Here is a 20000-nt window from a genome sequence, read left to right on the forward strand (position 1 = left end):
TTTGTTTTGCAATTTTTTTTTAAAGAAGATTTCTAGGGAGTGGTTTTGATTTTGCTTTTCATTACATAGGTATTTTGTTTTTAATAGTTTTGTTGTATCTTTTTGAAATCGTGTTTGATTGTTTGTTTGTTTTGTTGGGGTTTATTTTAGGATTTATTTTGGTTACTGTGGGTAGGGGGGGGGGGTGCAAAGTACAAAGACAAATCCAAAGTAAGCTTAGAACACATATGTTTTAAGTTTGAGGAAAGTTCAAGGAAGCGGATGGAAAATCTCCATTCCTTTACTGTTACAAAGTACGATTTTATTCAGATAAGCTTTAAGTGTTCATTTTTCAAACACTTTTATATTTCATGTTTCATTTTAAAAATTTCTCTTATCACTGTAAGACAAACTCAATGATATTCTTTAGGGGAATGCGTATGTCCCCGATTATGTTCCTTATTTTTGTCTTACACACTAAATACCATTATAAGGATAACGACTTAAACGACATATCTCAAGCCTTGATCTTTTCAACCAGTGAACGATAATCACACTAACTTTTGCAGTCAACAAGCAATAACGCAATAGGACAGTCCCGCTTGTTTCTGACCCTGTAAAAGTCTATAATTTATAATTTATTCTCCTCAAACCTTTTCGTCTTGATACTCCTCAAACATGACCTGCTGCCTCTATTGACATTTTATCAGGGTGATCCAGATAACGAGAATAAATTTGAAAATTGAAGTTAAAAAGATGAGAAACAATTTTTTGTATTCCCACCTAAAGGAGCGATATTCAATTTCATTCCCCAAAAAATCTCGACGCCGAACTCAATTTTTATATTTTATACTGTGACTTCATTTATTTTTTGTATTTGATATTCATTCATGCAATTTCTCGTCTTAACCCTCGTTATTATTTAAATAAATTAGTAAATATTCCACATATTTTGTTTCCTCTCCCACCCTTCCTTCTCTAATATCTTTACCGCCCGTTCCCCAGAGTCTTCTAATCCCAGGTCCATTCGGTAAGGCTTTCCCTGTCCTCATTTTTGGCATATTTTCTTTGGCTGCCGGACTGTCCGCCATGTTGTTACCGGAAACGAGAAATGCTGAGCTTCCGGAGACACTTGATGACGACCCAATACCCAAAACAAAAGGTAAGCAGCACTTAGAGGTTAACTCAAAAACAATGTTTTGATATTTGATCTAACTTTGATATCTGATCTTCTCAATTCTTCTCGTTTATCGGAGACTTGCGTTAAATTCAGAACTCTCTTGTTATGAAACACGGGAATAAAGGAACGTACAGCGTATATATATCTATGGAGAAAATAATATTTTAATGATATAACCTCCTCTCAAAAGTTGTTGGAAAATGTGTCAAGATTTTAAAAGGTGTCAGGCTTAGACTGTTTGCCGAGTTGAGGGTCCCGTTACTTCATCAATATTTGAACTAAATATTCGTCACAAAAATGAACACCTGAGTTATGTCAGAGTACTGTTGTATAAATTAGTATTTTTTATTTTTAAAAATAAAGTGTCTTTGAAATTTTACACTCGAACAAAACTGATTTTAATCAAAAGGGAAATTTGCCTTTAGAAATTATCTCGAAAGACCAAAATAGTCCAAACGCCAGCAGCAGCCAGTGCAGTGCCGCAAAGTGAGCAGTGGTGTTGTTTCTTGCTCACGGATAAAACAAGATGCTGAAAGAAGTGAGCGAATACCTTACCAACTTGGCCGTCTTGTCATGCTATCACGACTGATAATATATGTTCCCCCCCCCCCCTTTTTTTTTTTTTTATTCAACCAAATGTTCTTAATGGATTTACTAATCTAAATAATTGTATAATCCTTAGCTTCTCTTTTGACATTGTCTATTTTCTTTATTATTTTTATTTCATCTACAGCACACGGAAAGTTCAAAAACCATAATAAGGAAAAACAATTTAACAAGTCTGGACTAAAGTAAAGATATTATTGAGATGGATCAAGAATGACAAACATTTTCATGAATCACCAAGTTTACGAAATTTACCTTGGTATAATACAGCTAATCCACTGTATAATCATCGAACTGTTCCACCGGGGAAGCTCTGTATTTGATGTTTGATATCTGTTTCCAATATTTTCTGTCGGAGGCAATTTTTCGAATTTCCTCAACGTATTTGCTGGTTATTATGATAAAGTGCCAGCCAAAGCTGAAATAAATACAAGAATTAAACAATCTCTTTTTAAAAAACCAATAAGGCAGTGGCCCACTCCAATAGGGAAGGACAGTTAAAAAACAGGTTCATATTTCATTGGAAGCGTAAATCTATGTCTTCTGGTGTTAGAGTAATGGCATCTCATTTTCTAGTCAAAATATATGTTGGTTGTCAATAATATATATTTGCTCCTCAACTTTATTCCAAAGAGATAAATGACGCTAGGTAAATCCAAATACTTTAACGTATCATGATATGAAAGGTGCTCAATGGCAATTAACATTTTTTTGTCGTCCGACAAAGATTTGGACTCCAAATACATTTGTCATATTCAAGGATAGGTCGAACGAGAGATTTGTTCAATTTTAAAAGAATATATTTGTATAGATTTGACAAAACGTCTGTACATCATCATTCTATTTAGTCAAGATTAATCCCAAGATCCTTTTAAAAATCAGTGTTTGATATGGGAATTGATTGAGAAAAGTCAATATGATGTACAAGGATTGGATTTTCAAATACCCAAATCTTTACATTTATCAACATTGAACTCTAGCTGCCATTTTTCTGTCCTGTGATATATCGCAAATATTCAGATGTAAATTTTCGTCGAGTAGTTCCCCATTGTTAATATTTTCGCGCCAATTATCTAATTGTTTCATGGTTGTCTTCACAAATTTCCAAAAATACTCATTGAATATCATCTGATTCCCAATTCATTGGACTGTTTAGAGTTTCTAGTGACCATTTCCTTTGACACTTTCTTATCAATTCAAATTCAACATATTATTTTTGGGCAATTGCCAATAATATAACTCATACTTATACAAGAATATAATATTTCAAATCAACAAATCAAGTAAGTATCGCTTTATGACGATTTCCTTTTTATGCCCAATTAAAACGTTCCTGAGTCGATCATTCTCAAGTCCCATTTCAAGAATATTCTTTACTTATTTTATTTCACGCTTGATTGTGTTTTGATTGATCTTAAAAGTACACTTACATTTTCATTCGAATTTGGCCTATCACAATCAATATCATTACGTCTTTTTCTCGTCCCCATTGTTAAGACTTCTTTTTTCCAATTTGTGCTTTTTGTTATCGTGAATCATCTTCGTGTGTTACTATCTTATGTGTAGTGCTTCTTCGTCTCCTCCTCCTCCTCCTCCTCCTCCTCCTCCTCCTCCTCCTCCTCCTCCTCCTCCTCCTCCTCCTCCTCTTCCTCCTCCTCCTCCCCCTCTTCTTCTTCTTCTTCTTTTTCTTCTTTATCATTTTTTCTTCTTCTTTTTATTGTTCTTCTATTTTATTTAAATTAGTTAGAAACTGCATTGAGAGAGTATGATATAGATACTGCAAAATATCACTTATCTACATGTTTAATCAGAAAAAAGGCTTTAAGCAATAATTTATTTGCACCGATGTTATCAATGTTATTCAAAACGAACTGATGTTATCAATAAAAACAAAGATTGCACAATTCTGATAAAGCAGCTAAAATAGCTTTAGAAAACCATTCTTATCATTATCGCTATTATTACATTTTATTATCATCGTCATCATCATTTAAGTCATTCGATCTAAAATATATCTCGGACTTTCTCCTAATAAACTGATTTTTTCATCAAATTTTCCATTTCTTACTTTTTAAAATCACTTTCCAAAATATATGGAGCAACCAAAGAATGTGGATGGGTGTTAATGGGTTGAAAAACCCGACAATGTATAAATCATAAACTGCCACAGCATTGAAAGCTAAAAGATCATTTTTTGCCTAATCTGACGAAGCATATTTTTGGGGGAAAAGAGATTACTTCCGAAATCTAAGCTCTCTCTACCTTGACGGCCCGCTACCTGCGCACAGTCAACCTTGAGATGCTACGTCATGGATATTGCCGTATTGTGAGCAAACAAAAAATACAACTTGATAAGGACGCTTGAACCAAACTTCGCCTGGATTCGATGCACTTGATTCGTTTCTAGAAACTGTCTAAGCGATGTGCTCCTTGACAGATGATTTAGATTCGTCATCATCATCATCATCATCATCATCATCATCATCATCGTCGTCGTCGTCGTCGTCGTCGTCTTCATCATTATCATCAACACCATCATCACCACTACTACAACAAACAACAGAACATCATTGTCATTATTATCACTAACACCACGACTACAACCACCATCAGAGTACCATCAACATCATCATCATCCCTACCAACACTATTACAACCACCACCACATCTTCGTCATTATCATCATCATCATCATCATCATCATCATCATTATCATTATTATTATCATCATCATCATCATCATCATCATCATCGTCGTCGTCGTCGTCGTCATCCTTACCATCACTACAACCGCCACCATCACCACCACATCATCATCATCATCATCATCACTATAACCAGCATTACTGTAACCACTACCATATCATCATCATCATCATTACTACCACCAGTACTGCAAAAACTACCATACCATTATGATCATCATCATCATCATCATCATCATCATCATCATCATCATCATCATCATCATCATCATCGTTTTCACCACAATTGCAACCACCACCACAACCGCATCATTTTTTTTCTGCTGAATTTTATGGGATTCCTGGATGGATTTCATTGGATCCAAGTTCAAGTCATGACTTATTGGAAACCATTAATATTTAGAAATAATTCTAATTTGAATACAGCTTCGAATTGAAAATCATGTAATATTGAAAGAAAAAAAATATTCCACACTTTATTCCGATCAACTCCGACACTATTAATACTGCAGTTTTTAAAGCAAGATGCAAGTATGGAAACTTCTGAAAACGTGTTTTTAAACGACTTTGGTATGACCGGCATGGTGTCTTAACAAAGAAAGGACTTTTAATTAAACTTGCGATCAATTAAATCATTTCGCACGTTTTTTTTTTGTTTTTGTTTGGTCAGATAACCACGAGACGCTGCGGTCATTTCGCGCCACAGAAGAGTGAGAGGGGCTAGTCTGTGGGTTTTTTGTGGAGGGGGGGGGGGGTTCTAATTTCTAATCCCATCTTATCTAATGACCCTCTTAATTAGTATCAATTTTATTAGTTAGGTGTATTATCAAACATTTTCAACACTGCTTCTGTATCATCAGTTCTCTCTTGAATTTCTTTATATTTTTAATAAAAACATTTAACGTTGAAAGATTGAATAGATAGAACTATTAATGTTTGCTGGAGAGTTGCTACCAATTAAATCATTTCGCACGTTTTTGTCAGATAACCACATACGTTGCGGGGTTATTTCGCGCCACAGATTAGTGAGAGGGGCTAGTCTGTGTTTCGCGCTGACTTAAATCACACACCTGAGTAAATAACAGGTTGACTGACCATTCGACGATAGAGGGCAATAAAATGCGCGCAGCTCGCATTCAGAAGTATGTAATTCCAGTTTCCCCCATTTCGGCAAGAAAAGTTGTGCATCAAAAGGCTTCAACAGTCGTTACGTCACTTCCCTCGTAATGACGCATAGTAACTTAGTAACTGATTCTAAACTATTGGAACAATGGCGGACACCCTTCTGAAATACTTATTCTCCGACAACCATAAAAGTGTATCCAGAGGATAAAAAACATTATAAATCTGATCTTTTTTTTCTACTTTTATACATTCTGATCACACGACATGTGAAATAGTTCTCGCCAGCATGAAGAATAAAAAATACCGATTTTCTTTCTCTAGAACCAAACTGCTCGTTGCTCGGCGGAAGTGACATCATACTATTGAATCCTATTATCAATCATTTAAAAGAACCCTCGCCAGAAACTCTCAAACCTGATATTTCTTTGAAGTTTATTTTTAAAAAGTTTTCAGCAATTTGGGGTTCAATTTAATCGAATAGTATTTGAAGCAAATTCTTTTGGTCAAATTGTGACAACAATATTCCGGCTTTGGACCGTATTATGGAAATTATCGTGTCAGATTCTTCCAATGTCTCAATCTTTTACATTTTATGTGCGGCTAAATGGTCTTGTTACATGACACGTGCCTTCGGACGTGATATCCAGGATTCCAGTCCCGCTCTGAGTGGCGTATGGTTGAGTATTTGGAAAAGGCTTTTTACTCGCATTCTCTCGCCGTACCATGGTGTACATTGAATTACCTGGTCGTCAACAGCGTTATCTGAATCTATGTCGGGAAAAAGTTGTAACATCGCTAAATGGGCGTCATTGTCTCGTCCTACATTATAATGTGTTGCTGTTGTAAAGCGCTTTGAGCACGTTTAAGTGGAAATTGATCGAAATAAATGTTCAATTGGGGGTGGGAGGGGAACTGTCTTACCTCCTGGATAGGGTCTTCTATCCTCCCATAATGGGCAGTTAGATCTCTTGCTGTGTCTTCTATCAATCCCTCCAAATCTGTTTTCAAACTCGCGTTCTGTCTTTGTCATGGGATGGGATTACTTGGTTTTGTCCTAGCCCTGATCGGAGTCCTTACTTGAGAGGGAAACAATCAAATGTATAGTTCTAGTTAAGGGTAATTATCTATTTCTTTGTAAATAATCTGTATGTTATGAACAGTTATATTTTGTTTTCAGTATACTGATTTGTAATATATTTCTCTTAGTATGATCCTGTGCTAAGATAAGATGTTTTGATAATCTCAAACAAGATACACTGACAATGTGCTCTTCAAATCGGAATTACTGAATTATTCCAACTCTTTCTTGGGTGTTTTTTTTTTAAACCTCAGGAGTGAGAAACATCCAATGTTTGCCGCCACTTTACAAGTTTATTTTTTCTTTTGCTTATGTATACATACACATTAAGCATAGGCATATGGATATTGACCTTATCATATATATATATATATATATATATATATATATATATATATATATATATATATATATATAACGAAATAAGGTCCAGTGAGGGAAAGTGTGTGAGGGGGGGGGGGTAGTTACACTATTTGTGTTATATTTAACTTCAATAAGGTTCGCACAGAGAGAGAGCGAGAGAGAGAGAGAGGGGGGGGGGGGTTACACTATTTGGGCTATATTATGTATCCTCAATAATGTCAACTTAATTATAATGACCCATTGCGTTGGTCTTTTTCACTAACAACCACGTCTAATTCATAACTCTTTCCTGATTCAAACGTTTCCTTGAGTGGGCGCCCCCTTGTCTCGGGCAGTCCAATCGTGACGATACAACAAAGTAATCCCATACTCCCCATCACTGTATAATTAATGTAATAAGTATCAGGGTCGTTGGGTATCAAGAACGCGGACACCAGACCTCCAAGACGGGCCATGGCGCTTCCCCAGCCCACACTCAGCCCACGGACAACGGTAGGGTAGATCTCTGGAGTGTAGGAATAAAGTAAATCGAATGCCGCGTGTATGCTGATTTTAGCTAGTATGGCAAACACAACTGTCCCCGTCGTTTTGACTTCTCCAGAACTGTACACAAAAAGACACGCAATGGCGTATAGAGAAACTGTGCACACTGAAAAATACATGATTGAAGTTTTCTTCCTGCCAAGAAGGTTGGGAGCCACCATTCGAATAAAACAAAACGGAAGTTCGATTAGATCCATGAGAAGCATGTTGATATAGAAATTTCCATAAAGAGATTTGATGCCAAAATAAATTGCAAAAAATATGCAAGTAACTGCAAACCACTGTGCAGCAACGATAATAGTGAACACTTTATAACCATTGTGGAACAAATCTAACAAAGTATGGCGTTTAATCGCATCTTTCTTTTCTCCTTCACTTTTTCTTGCGATGATGAATTTCATATCATCTAATGCAACTGTCTCCTTCCTGTTAACCCTAGCTATCTTATTGGCCACTTTGACAAATTGCTCTTTCCTGCCATTGACTTCAAGCCATCTAAGGCTTTCTGGAATCCAAACTACCGGCAAAAAAGCCACGAAATTCACCGCCATGGACGCCAGATGAATATGACGCCAATTTTTCAACCACATAGCAGTCAATGCAAATAGTATTCCTGCTGTATTAAAAGCAGGAACTCCAAAAACGGGACCGCGCCACTTAATAGTTAAAAATTCTTGTAATTGAACGTAGTAACAACTCATGATAGCTGCGATTAGGAATCCAGAAAAGAATTGAAGCCCTGCTAGCATTTCCCAAGTTACTGAAAACGATAAGATAAGGTGAATGATGGCGTTTATAAAGAGTGCGGAGTAAAGGGTCTTCTTTCTTCCAAAAGAGTCCTGTATCTGTCCCGCAAGATATGCCCCAACCAACATCCCTGCCATCTGTACACATATGATGATGGATAGAATCCACGAACGGCTACAGAGGAGTTCCCATTGTGTTACGATTGTTGACGCCTCTGGATTGAACTCCACCCTCTGACAGGCCTCGTAGGCCTCGCAGGTGCCTGTGGAGTATACTGGATGACGACTAGTTATAGAATGGTTCGCAATGGATGTGCCAAGAAGAGGTTGCGTCAAAGAAACCGTGGAATTGGCGTTGGAAGCAGATACTGGGTGGAAGAGACATAATAGCACAATTTAAGTATAATGTTATAGAGATATTGGCGGGATTGCTTTAAATAGTATCAAACTAGATGTCCATTCAAATTGTGAAATTTCAAAAACTGCACATTTTATATTCTCAACCAATCAATCAATCAATCTATCTATCTATCTATCTATCTATCTATCTATCTATCTATCTATCTATCTATCTATCTATCTATCTATCTATCTACCCATCTATCTATCTATCTATCTATCTCTGTATATATATATATATATATATATATATATATATATATATATATATATAAACTATGGCTTTTGCGCCACGATATCATAAGACATCGTCGCCTAGATATTCCACGAAGGAATATAGATAACTCATCAAACAAGATGTTTGATGTCAACAGGAATCACCCAAGTGAGCAAACTGGGGGTTAATAATCTTGCTCAAGGAGAAAAAATGAAAGTGCCTGAAGCGACAAACATTTTAAGTATAATTATTATTGTTTAACTTAAACAATAATAATTATACTTAAAATGTTTATAAATTTCTCATTTTATCAAAAAGTTGATCGCTAATATTTCATGGTTTTTGCTTTTATAATCTATACATATATATATATATATATATATATATATATATATATATATATATATATATATATATATATATATATATATATATTATATAATATATGTGTGTGTATATATATATATATATATATATATATGTATATATATATATATATCTGTCTGTCAGTTAGTCAGTTAGTCAATCGGTCTGTCTCTCTGTCTATCTATATATTTTTATCTATCTGTCCATCTATCTATTCATCTGTCTGTCCGTATGTCTGTTTGTCTCACCGTATATCTATTTCATGAGATGTTGATAGCAATGATAATAATGATGGTGATGATGATGATGATGATGATGATGATGATGATGATGATGATGGTGATGAAGATGATGATGATGATGATGATAATGATAATTAAATTAATGATAATAATAATAATGATAATAATAATAATAATAATAATAATAATAATAATAATAATAATAATAATAACAAAAACAACAACAACAACAATAATAATAATAATAATAATAATAATAAATAATAATAATAATAATAATAATAATAATAATAATATAATAATAATAATAATAATAATAATAATAATATTACATAGCATTTGTAGAGCTAATAACTGTGGCAATGATGTTCAAGTCTTATAGAATTCGCGTCTATTTAAAGGGGCATTAATATTATCTTATTGTCTAAGATTAAAATACTAACCTACAGCGCTAGTTCGGCTTGATGTTTCTCCGTGACCGAATTGTTAACATCTACCGTTCTATTTACCCATCTATCTATCCGCCTCTATCCATCTTTTTCGTTTGGATATCCTTTCCTGGACCTTGCCCTTTATTCACACAGCATCATAATTATATTAGAAAACATATTTAATATAATATCACAAGTACCAAACACAGTTCGATTCGCATTACATTCTTACTCAAACTCCTTCACACACATACATACATACACATATATAAACACACACACACACACACACACACTCGTGAGGATACAAACTCCTGGTGACAGGAACGAAATTTGAAAGAATTTCCAGATTAAGATTTACTTTTAAAATTTTGTTTAAAAAATTTGATGGAGTCAGGGGTGGATTGTGATGATCTGGCCAAAATGACCCAAAAAAAATTGTGTTTTGACCGTGCAGGGGAGAGTTATTCATCGAAGTCTAAACTTGAGTTCCTTTAGTGTGGCCTCATTTTCCTTTTCCCCTTTGAAATCTCTTTCAGTATTTTTTTTAAAGAGTGGAGAATCCGCAATATTTGTGGAGAAATAAAGGCTATTAGGAACAGGCGGTCATCTATTATACCTACTACACTACTGTATTGTATTTTTAGATTTGCCGGTAATTCTGTTCTCGATAATAACAAACTACCATGGGTTTTACGGAACACTATTAATTCCCAACCGTATTTTAAAAAGGATAGATTAGAAAGATTATCGTTACTTGAAAGTATCAAAAGAGATTTAAAATTTCGTCATAATGTTTTGTTGCGGATATGCTAGGATTGCGTAGAATAAATTATACTCGCAATGAAAGTCAAACGTCAAAAAGGACAGAGTATTACGAGCTAGCAGATTTTCTTCTTATTAATTTGAGTCAATGGAGGATAGAATAAGCCTGAATTTTTTTTTTAAGGTTTGCAAGTTACTCGTATATCAGTCTGTAAAAAATAGTTTTATAATTGTTAGATTTTCCAGTAATTCTGTGCTCGATGTTATAAATTTTGCATTGGCTGTTCTGAACAATGTTGATCCCCAACCCGATTTTTTCAATTATAGACTTGTGGAGAACCCGCAATATTTGCGGAGAGATAAAGGCTATTAGGAACAGGCGGTCATCTATCATACTCATTACACTTGTGTATTGTATTTTAAGATTTGCGATAATTCTGTGCTCGGTGATAAAAAAAATTAACATTGGCTTTACGGTACAATGTTGAATCCCATCCCATTTTTAAAAAAAGAATAGATTAGAAAGATTATCATTACTTGACGGTATCAAGAGAGATTTTTAATTACGTCATCGTTTTTGTTAGGGATGCGATTATTATTACTTAAAGTATCAAGAGAGATTTAAAATTACGTCTTCAATTTTTTATAGAGCAGTAAAATTAGGTGCCCCAAACGTAAACAAAGGTCTAGAAGCACATGGCAAACCACATGTTCCTGTCTTGACAGCTCACGTTCCAATGTAAATAATAGAAAAAAATAACCTTTAAAATTTGGCTGTTAGGTGGCAAAAGAAACACATATTCATAAATACTCGACCATGCATCAAATAATGTCTAGATATGGATATTTTATGGAACAAAGGGTAAAATTTATCAAAAGTTACAGTCTATCTATTTTTAGACCAGAGAAAATTATTGCGCTGGTGTGAACAAAACGAGAATTATTCGGAGCCTGATTTTCATAATAATTTAGCCTTATATTATTATTTCTGCAACTGTTAGATTTTATGTAAACATATTTTCAGTACTGAAAGTGTATTGCCTACAACTCAAACTACAAAATTGGGAGACCTATATTGTGCGTAAATTATTCCGGTCCCTAACGGAAATCACTAGCAACTTGTTATTGTTTACGTTTGGGGCACCTAATTTTACTGCTCTATTGTGTTGCTAGAATTGCTTTGAATAAATTATAATCGCAATGAAAGTCAAACGTCAAAAAGGACTGAGCATTACGATCCAGCAGATTTTCTTCGTATCAATCTGAGTTAATAAATAATAGAATGACCCTGAAATAACAAAGAAGGTTTGCAAGTTATTCATAGTTTTATAATTTTTAGATTTGCCAGTAGTTCTGTGCTCGATGGTGAAAATTGTGCATTGCGGGCTCGGAACATTTTAATCCACAACCCAATTTTAAAGAATATAATAAGATGTTTGTTACTTGCAGCTAAAATTAGTTTCCTTTAACATTTTCATCTAAGTGAATGCGTGCAATTTCATATTATATTCTTTGGAAGAGACAAGTCCTTTATTCTTGAGCTGACATTTCAAAAACACGAAAGTTCAGACGGTTTTCCAGCTATATAAAATAGCATTTGAACGGAAAGCCAAGTTATCTTTTATAATAGAGCTCGTCGCACGATTGCGATGTAATTTTGATTGGCAATCCAAGAGAGACAATCATAAAAATCCTTTACATCTAAATTGTATATTTACAGTTACTTTCCTTGGAAAAAAATGCATAATGAGCCGAACAAGGTTATTGGGGTGGCGGAGAAGATGAATATGAATTGTGTCGGTCCTTACATGAGGTGAGAAAGAGTACAATACAATAGTGTATGAAGGATGATTTCATTTTTTCTAACTATGAAATTTAAGTTTGTTTTATCATTTTTTTAAAGTGAAAATTAGTAGGAAAATTAGAACTATAAGTGGTGCTGATTTAGTCAGCAAAGACATTTTGCTTTATCGCTAGATGCATAAGAAAGTATTCAAATTTGACCGTTTTGTTATTATCTGGATTTACTAAAGTCTCAACAAGTTGTCGACGTTAACTACACTGCTCACGAGAGCTCTCAGTGTTGAATCACTTAATAAACTAGGGTTCGTAGAATGCGAATTCATCATATTTACGATTTTGAGATTGTATAGAACATTAGTACGATCTGAACGACAATTATTCAACAACTATTAACACACTTAATAAAATGTCCACAGATTTCGAAAAATGCAATGCCAAATATGTTATTTTAACCAGCTTGACCACGGGTATGTTTACAACTTTCATAAATAAATTAGCATGTTGACATTCATTACGAGATATCCAACCATTGGACAGCAATGAATCATGCGATCGATGACTCGACTGGACGAAATCCTGAATATAGATCGCTCCCATTGACAAGTAATTTGTTTCATAATTGTCAGAATTTCTCAAATAATATTATTACCAACATATTGATCTGTGCTGTTGATGAGATCAAGGCAGGCCCAGCCAGGGTTGTAGTTCCCATATACCATAAACATATTGCCGAAAAAAGCCGGCATGCTACACAGGACATACAAAATGATCACAGCCCATACTTGAAATAGGCCGCATCCTGATGACTCAATGACACGCTCAGCTTCTCCTGAGGACACACAAGAAATATATTTGTATAAATATAAAATGACAAATTGGGGAGCAGGAACTGGTGTAAGATAAAACTCTGAAAAAAGTGTTTATAAAACAGCGCCAGACAAATCGGGAAAGAAAATTACAATAATAAAAAAATAAAAATCCCAAAAATCAACTGCCTCGACTCAGGAGTAATCAGGAGTTTCGATCCTCATTCGAGGCTGATTTTTTAGGATGTTTTTTTTTTTTCTTTCTTTCATTTTCTTGTATTTTTCTTTCTTGCTTTCTCTGGCACTGCTTCATACACACGTTTTCAGATCTTATGTAAATACCGAGCTACTCCACGAGGGATTGAACAATTTATCAACTTTCAACTAACCAGTTAAGCAACAAATCGATATTTCTTTCCTTTTATTTTTTGAATTAAATATTACCTATATATAATTCTAAAACATCATTATAAACATTTCTGTACACACGCACGCCCATTCATACAAGCGCGCGCGCACACACACACACACACGCCCGCGCGCGCGCACAAACATACACACACACACACACACACCGTGGTCTTCGTAAAGTTATGGCCTAACAGTGACCAAAAAATGACGTCAAAATGCCAGACTTTTGCCACAAAAGAAAACAAATCGTGAGTTGTATTCAATATTTCAACCAATGAAATAACTTGTTTCCTTGAGCTCTACTCACGACAACTCACTAGGCGGTGCAAAAACAATAATAATAATATAATAAAATAATAATAATAATAATAATAATAATAATAATAATAATAATAATAATAATAATAATAATAATAATAATAATAATAATAATAATAATAATAATAATAATAATAATAATAATCTTTATAGTCCAAATAAAAGGCAATTCATGTGAGGTAAACAATGCTCAAACAGTTTGGTTCATAGTGTCACAGTAAAGATTGTTCACAATTATCTTATTAAATTTTATTTTATTAAGAACTGAATTCATCTCACTCCAGTTATATTTCGGTAGGCTTAGATAAACTTTACCTTCTAATATTAGATCGTCTTTCCTTTTATAGCCTTCCCTCGAATTAATTTCTAATTAGTGAATACTTTTCGTTCTACATTCTGTCACGTAGCCACTTATTATAAAAGCTGATAGGTCTAACATTCGACACTCACTTTCTCTCCACAATCTATGCCGGACGGCCAGTCACTCTATTCCTATATATATATTGTAAGATTTTTATCTTTTGGGACTTTGTAGATATTATATCTACACCATTAAGACGCCGGAGCTTTTAACTTTGACTGTATAATCTTCAAGGATCAAACCCAAGCCCGCTGTCAGAGGACTTCACAATAACTTCTTACCAATTGCCTGGAAGTGGAATTTTACGAGTCCAATCCTATTATCAGAGGAATAGATCATCCAAGCCCATCAACTGCCTGGAAACGTAAACTTATGAACCTGAGATATTATCATAAGTTACGTAAAATATTCATATCTCTATTTGTAACTGCCACGATCACTGTTTATCTCTTTTAATTAAATTTCATCATTATTTTTATTTCATTGTAAACAAATCGTTAATTGTTTTTCATTTATAGTAACTAGTAAATTCTGGGGCCTCATTCTACATATATCTTTATGCATAGTCGAGTAGCTCTTTACTCACTTGAGACCATGACATTTTGGAGGGGACACATATAAAGAATTGAATTTATTTAGTTACTTATATCTATTTCATCTAACTTTAAAGTTTAAATTGTAAAACTCTTAATTGCCCCACTTGATCATATTTTAATTGAACTCCCTATTTACAGGATTAATTTTTTTTCTTTTTCATTTCTTCATTTAAATGGAATAGCAATTTATCCATTCATTCTTTCATTCAAATTGAATAGCATTTTATTGATTCATTCCTTCATTCATTTATTCACTTATAAATTATTCATTCATTCATTGTTCATTCATTTATTTATTCATTCATTCATTCATCCATTCATTCGTTTATTCACTCATTTATCCAATCATTCATACATTTATTCCTCCCTTCATTCTTTCATTCATACATTATCCATTCATTCATTCATCTATTCACTCAGTTTTTCATTCATTCATTCATTCCTTGTCCACTTTGTTATTATATCACTCATTTCATTTTGTTGTTTGCCTCATTCATGAATTGTTTTCAATATGTTTACATTCCATAACGATTCATTCACCTGTCATCCAATCACTCAGTGTTGTGAACACATTTTGTAACTATTGTAAATCTTACGATATTTTATTGTTTTGTATTTCAGACATCACTGTTAAACACTCTTCAATGCCTAATTACAATTGTTGAACAACCATTGAACAAGAGAGAGGTCCCAGCCACGAACTGAGTTGGTAAATATATCCTTCATTATTCTCTTTTACATGAGTTGGGCATCACATAGTAACTATAGACATCGTGATTTGTTTTGCATAGTGATTTGTTTTAAATGCATTTTTGGCATACTACTGTTACCGAAAACCACTTATATATTATGTTCTGAAAAGTGAGTCTTTAAAAACTAAATAATAATAAAAGGAGTCTACTAGCCGTCGTGTTATATTTAGTGATAGATAACTTGGGATTATTTTGGCATCCTATTATTGTTATCACACTCTAGTATATTAGCGTCATTGCGAATAATTGTACACAAACTAACGACGAGTCACACACATTGGTGATACATTTTTCGTAGTAACATAGTTTAGAGTACACGCGATTGACACATTGTTATTGACACAAGTCATAATAACTCCGCATTGTATTGACACATTGCTTTATAAGATATAACGATAAAAGGCATCAAATTCAACATACATAAGTTGAAATAAGAGAGAGAGATTTCTAAAAATAGAACAGTTCATTCCAGTAAGTGTAAATAAATAAAACAGTCAGTAACAGTATCCTGTCAATATAATATATATATAAAACATCGTAACTAATTTATTGCAACATGGAAGCATATAAAAGATACTTAAGTCTCGCAAAGGACTTAGAAATACCCCAGGAAAGAATATTTTCATGGTGCGAAGAGAAAGTAAAAGAAGAAAAAGAACATGAAGAAAGAATTCGTAGAGAAGAAAATGAAGAAAGAATTCGTAGAGAAGAAAATGAAGAAAGAATTCGTAGAGAAGAAAATGAAGAAAGAATTCGTAGAGAAGAAAATGAAGAAAGAATTCGTAGAGAAGAAAAAGAACACGAAGAAAGAATACGTAGAGAAGAACGAGAAGAAAGAGTCCAAGAAAGGGAACTAAAAAGACAAATAGCTTTAGCAGAAGAAGAAACCAAAAGGACCCAAATGATGCTGGAAATTGAAAAAACAAAAACCGGTCATGAAAGAAAACATAATAATAGTGATGAATTTTTCGTGAAACTTCCACGCATGCCAACATACGATGAACGCTCAGACTGTCTAGAATCCTTCTTACACCGATTCGAAGTTCAGGCTAAAGGTTATCGTTGGCCAGAAAGCAAATGGGCCACAGCCTTGATTAACTGCTTATCTGGAGAACCGCTAAAAGTTTTCTATACCTTAACAACTGAAGATGCAGATGACTATGGAAAAATTAAAGACGCTCTACTAAAAAGATTTAGATTAACGGAAGATGGTTACCAGGAAAGGTTTCACACTGCAAAACCGGAAAATGGAGAAGACTTTAATACATTCGTGAACCGAATTACTCAATTTCTAAATCGGTGGCTTGAGTTGGCAAACGTAAAACAAGACGACTTTGCAGGCCTTTACTATCTCACGCTGAAGAATCGAATCTATCAAGCTTGCAACCCAGATTTAGTCGCATTCTTTAAAGAGAGAAAGCCAGAAAACTTGGACAAATTAAAAATCTACGCAGAAAACTTTAACAGCGCACATCCATTGACACCCCTTAGCAGAACATTGAAGGAACCATACTACGCTGCTGCTGCTCAGAGTCCAGGTACACCTAAAGTTCAGTACTCAAATAGAACGAGCCGATCAATCACTCGGAACACGCAAGTGAAACAGGAGGATCATAGTAACAAACCATGGAACAAACAGTTCAATAGAGACCATAGCCGATCCTATCAAAACAAAACAAGAAATAGCACTGACAATAATACTGAGTATAAGAAAACCAACAAACCTATAATTAAATGTCAATATTGTGGAATGAAAGGCCACACAGCAGACAAATGTTACAAAATCGTGGGATATCCAAAAGAAACTGCAAATGCATCACTCCAAACAGGTGTAAACAATCAGACACGAGTAATGTCAGGAGAAAATATAAATGTGTATTGCGTGAAAGGTATGTCACTTTTAACACAAACTCACAAATCAGGATCGCTATTTTTTTGTGAAGGCAAAGCTAATGGAACTGATTGCAAAATATTGAGAGACACAGGATGCAGTACAGTAGGAATAAAAGCATCTTTGATCAATGACGAAGACAAAACTGGAAAAACGGTACAATGCATCACATTCAGTGGCACAGTCGAAACCTTTGAAACAGCTAACGTGTACATAGAAACCCCATACTATACAGGAATAGTGGAATGCTGTATACTTCCCAACCCCGTCGCTGATGTTATTGTTGGCAATATAAAAGGTCTTAAAGACAACCCAAAAGATGTAAAAGAATGGTCATTAACCCAAGAAACAGCTTGTCTAGCAGAAACAAGAAAGATGACTAAGACAACAGAGAAGCCAATGACTATTTCTCTAGAACCACAACAATTTGACAGGAACAGGTTCATTGAAGAACAGAAAAAGGACCCGACTTTAACTTCATATTTCAATATCGCAAACAAAGGGACGAAATCAAAAGTTGAATACATCATTGAAAAAGATATTCTGTTCAGGTTACATAGGAAAAGAAACAAAATAGCTAAACAACTGGTCACGCCGAGTATTTACAGAAACAAAATCCTTGGAATAGCGCACGATTCAATAACTTCTGGACATCTTGGGAGCTCTTCCACATTGAAGAGAATATCCGAGAATTTCACATGGCCTGGAATTACTAAAGACGTCCGAGAATATGTGAAATCTTGTGACACATGCCAAAGAAGAGTCGCAAAAGGCAGAATACCGAGATTGCCATTAGAGACAACCCCAGTTATTGAAAAAGTTTTTCAAAAAGTTGCAATTGACATTATAGGCCCTTTAACAAAATCAGATAGAAACCATACACACATACTAACACTAGTCGATTACGCAACCAGGTGGCCAGAAGCGATAGCATTGAAATCAACTACATCGGATCACATAGCTGAAGCATTGATGACAATTTTTACTAGAATAGGCATACCAAATGAGATACTGTCGGACAATGGACCCCAATTCACATCACATATTATGCATGAAACCATGAAACTCATGGGAATCCAACACTCATTCACAACTCCCTACCACCCCCAAGCAAATGGTCTTTGTGAAAGATTTAATGGCACTCTAAAGAATATGTTAAGAAAAGTGTCAGCAGAAAAACCAGATGATTGGGACAGATACTTACCAGCAATCCTATTTGCATATAGAGAAATACCACAAGAATCTACAGGCTACTCCCCATTTGAGTTGATGTATGGACGATCACCTCGCGGCCCGATCAATATAGTAGCCGACATTTGTAAAGGGAATGAGGAGGACAATAACGAAATTATGTTTGCTTACGAATATGTAAGAAACCTGAAAGACAGAATAGAGGACACGTGTAAGCTAGCACAGGAATCCGTCACTAAAAAAGCAGAGAAATACAAGGAATACTCCGATCGAAAAAGCAAGTCAAGAAAATTTGAGATTGGTGACAAAGTACTAATACTCTTACCCGATGACTCGAGTAAACTTTTAGCTACATGGAAAGGACCATTCAAAATAACAGCAGTAAAATCTAATGTTAATTACGAGATTAAAATTTACAACACAACAAAGACATTCCATGCAAATATGCTAAAAAAGTATTTTGATAGAGACACAGTGTCGCAACCTATGTTTACTAATATCGAAGCTTCAAATGCAGGATTAATCATACCGTTGGTCATGGGACACAGACACCCGAGACAGAAAAACAAACAAAAATCGCACAATTGCAACCACCTAAGACAAAAAAAGAAGTACGCAAAGTACTTAGGCTCCTAAATTTTTACAGGAAATACATTTACAACTTCGCGCACATCGCGACACCGCTAACAAATCTGACAAAGAATGGGTCACCGAACAAAATTGTTTGGACAGAAGCGTGTCAGAATAGCTTTAACCAATTAAAGGCATTACTCTGTTCAGAACCAATTCTTAAATTACCCGACATGTCAAAAGAATTTGTTGTAAGAACTGACGCGTCTGATAAGGGCATCGCAGGTGTACTATTACAGGAGCATGAGGGAACTCTAATGCCTTGCTTATATGCAAGCAGAAAATTATTGGACAGAGAATCACGATACTCTGTAATAGAGCGTGAAGGACTGGCCATCGTCTTTGCTTTAAAGACATTCAGCAGATATCTACTGCTAAAAGAGTTTGTGGTCGAAACGGACCATAAACCACTCACGTACATAAGAAATAACAAAATGAATAATAGTAGAGTACTAAGGTGGAGTCTATTTTTGCAAAATTACACTTTCAGTATCTC

The 20000-nt window shown here is 34.6% G+C and overlaps 2 protein-coding genes across 9 annotated transcripts in view; one reads left to right on the forward strand and one right to left on the reverse strand.

Moving 5' to 3' along the window:
• LOC144969329 (organic cation transporter protein-like) overlaps positions 1-3818 on the forward strand; it is an 18613-nt gene extending 14795 nt beyond the window's left edge. Inside the window, exons 9-10 of the mRNA XM_078908439.1 lie at positions 985-1141; positions 1893-3818. Coding sequence (XP_078764565.1) covers positions 985-1141; positions 1893-1954 — 219 coding nt within the window. The 3' untranslated portion in view covers positions 1955-3818. The remainder of the gene's footprint in view (positions 1-984; positions 1142-1892) is intronic.
• A 3295-nt stretch (positions 3819-7113) lies between these two features.
• Positions 7114-20000, reverse strand: part of LOC144968289 (solute carrier family 22 member 16-like) — a 101779-nt gene continuing 88892 nt past the window's right edge. For all 8 annotated transcript variants that reach the window (XM_078906501.1, XM_078906499.1, XM_078906500.1 and 5 more), the window contains 2 exons: positions 13198-13377; positions 7114-8693 (listed from right to left, as the gene is read on the reverse strand). In XM_078906501.1, coding sequence (XP_078762627.1) covers positions 7264-8693; positions 13198-13377 — 1610 coding nt within the window. In that variant the 3' untranslated portion in view covers positions 7114-7263. The remainder of the gene's footprint in view (positions 8694-13197; positions 13378-20000) is intronic.

The sequence above is a fragment of the Berghia stephanieae genome, chromosome 3 (genome assembly GCF_034508935.2).
Source record: "Berghia stephanieae isolate SIO BIC M18660-M18661 chromosome 3, UCSD_Bste_1.3, whole genome shotgun sequence".
Classification (NCBI taxonomy): Eukaryota; Metazoa; Mollusca; class Gastropoda; order Nudibranchia; family Aeolidiidae; genus Berghia; species Berghia stephanieae.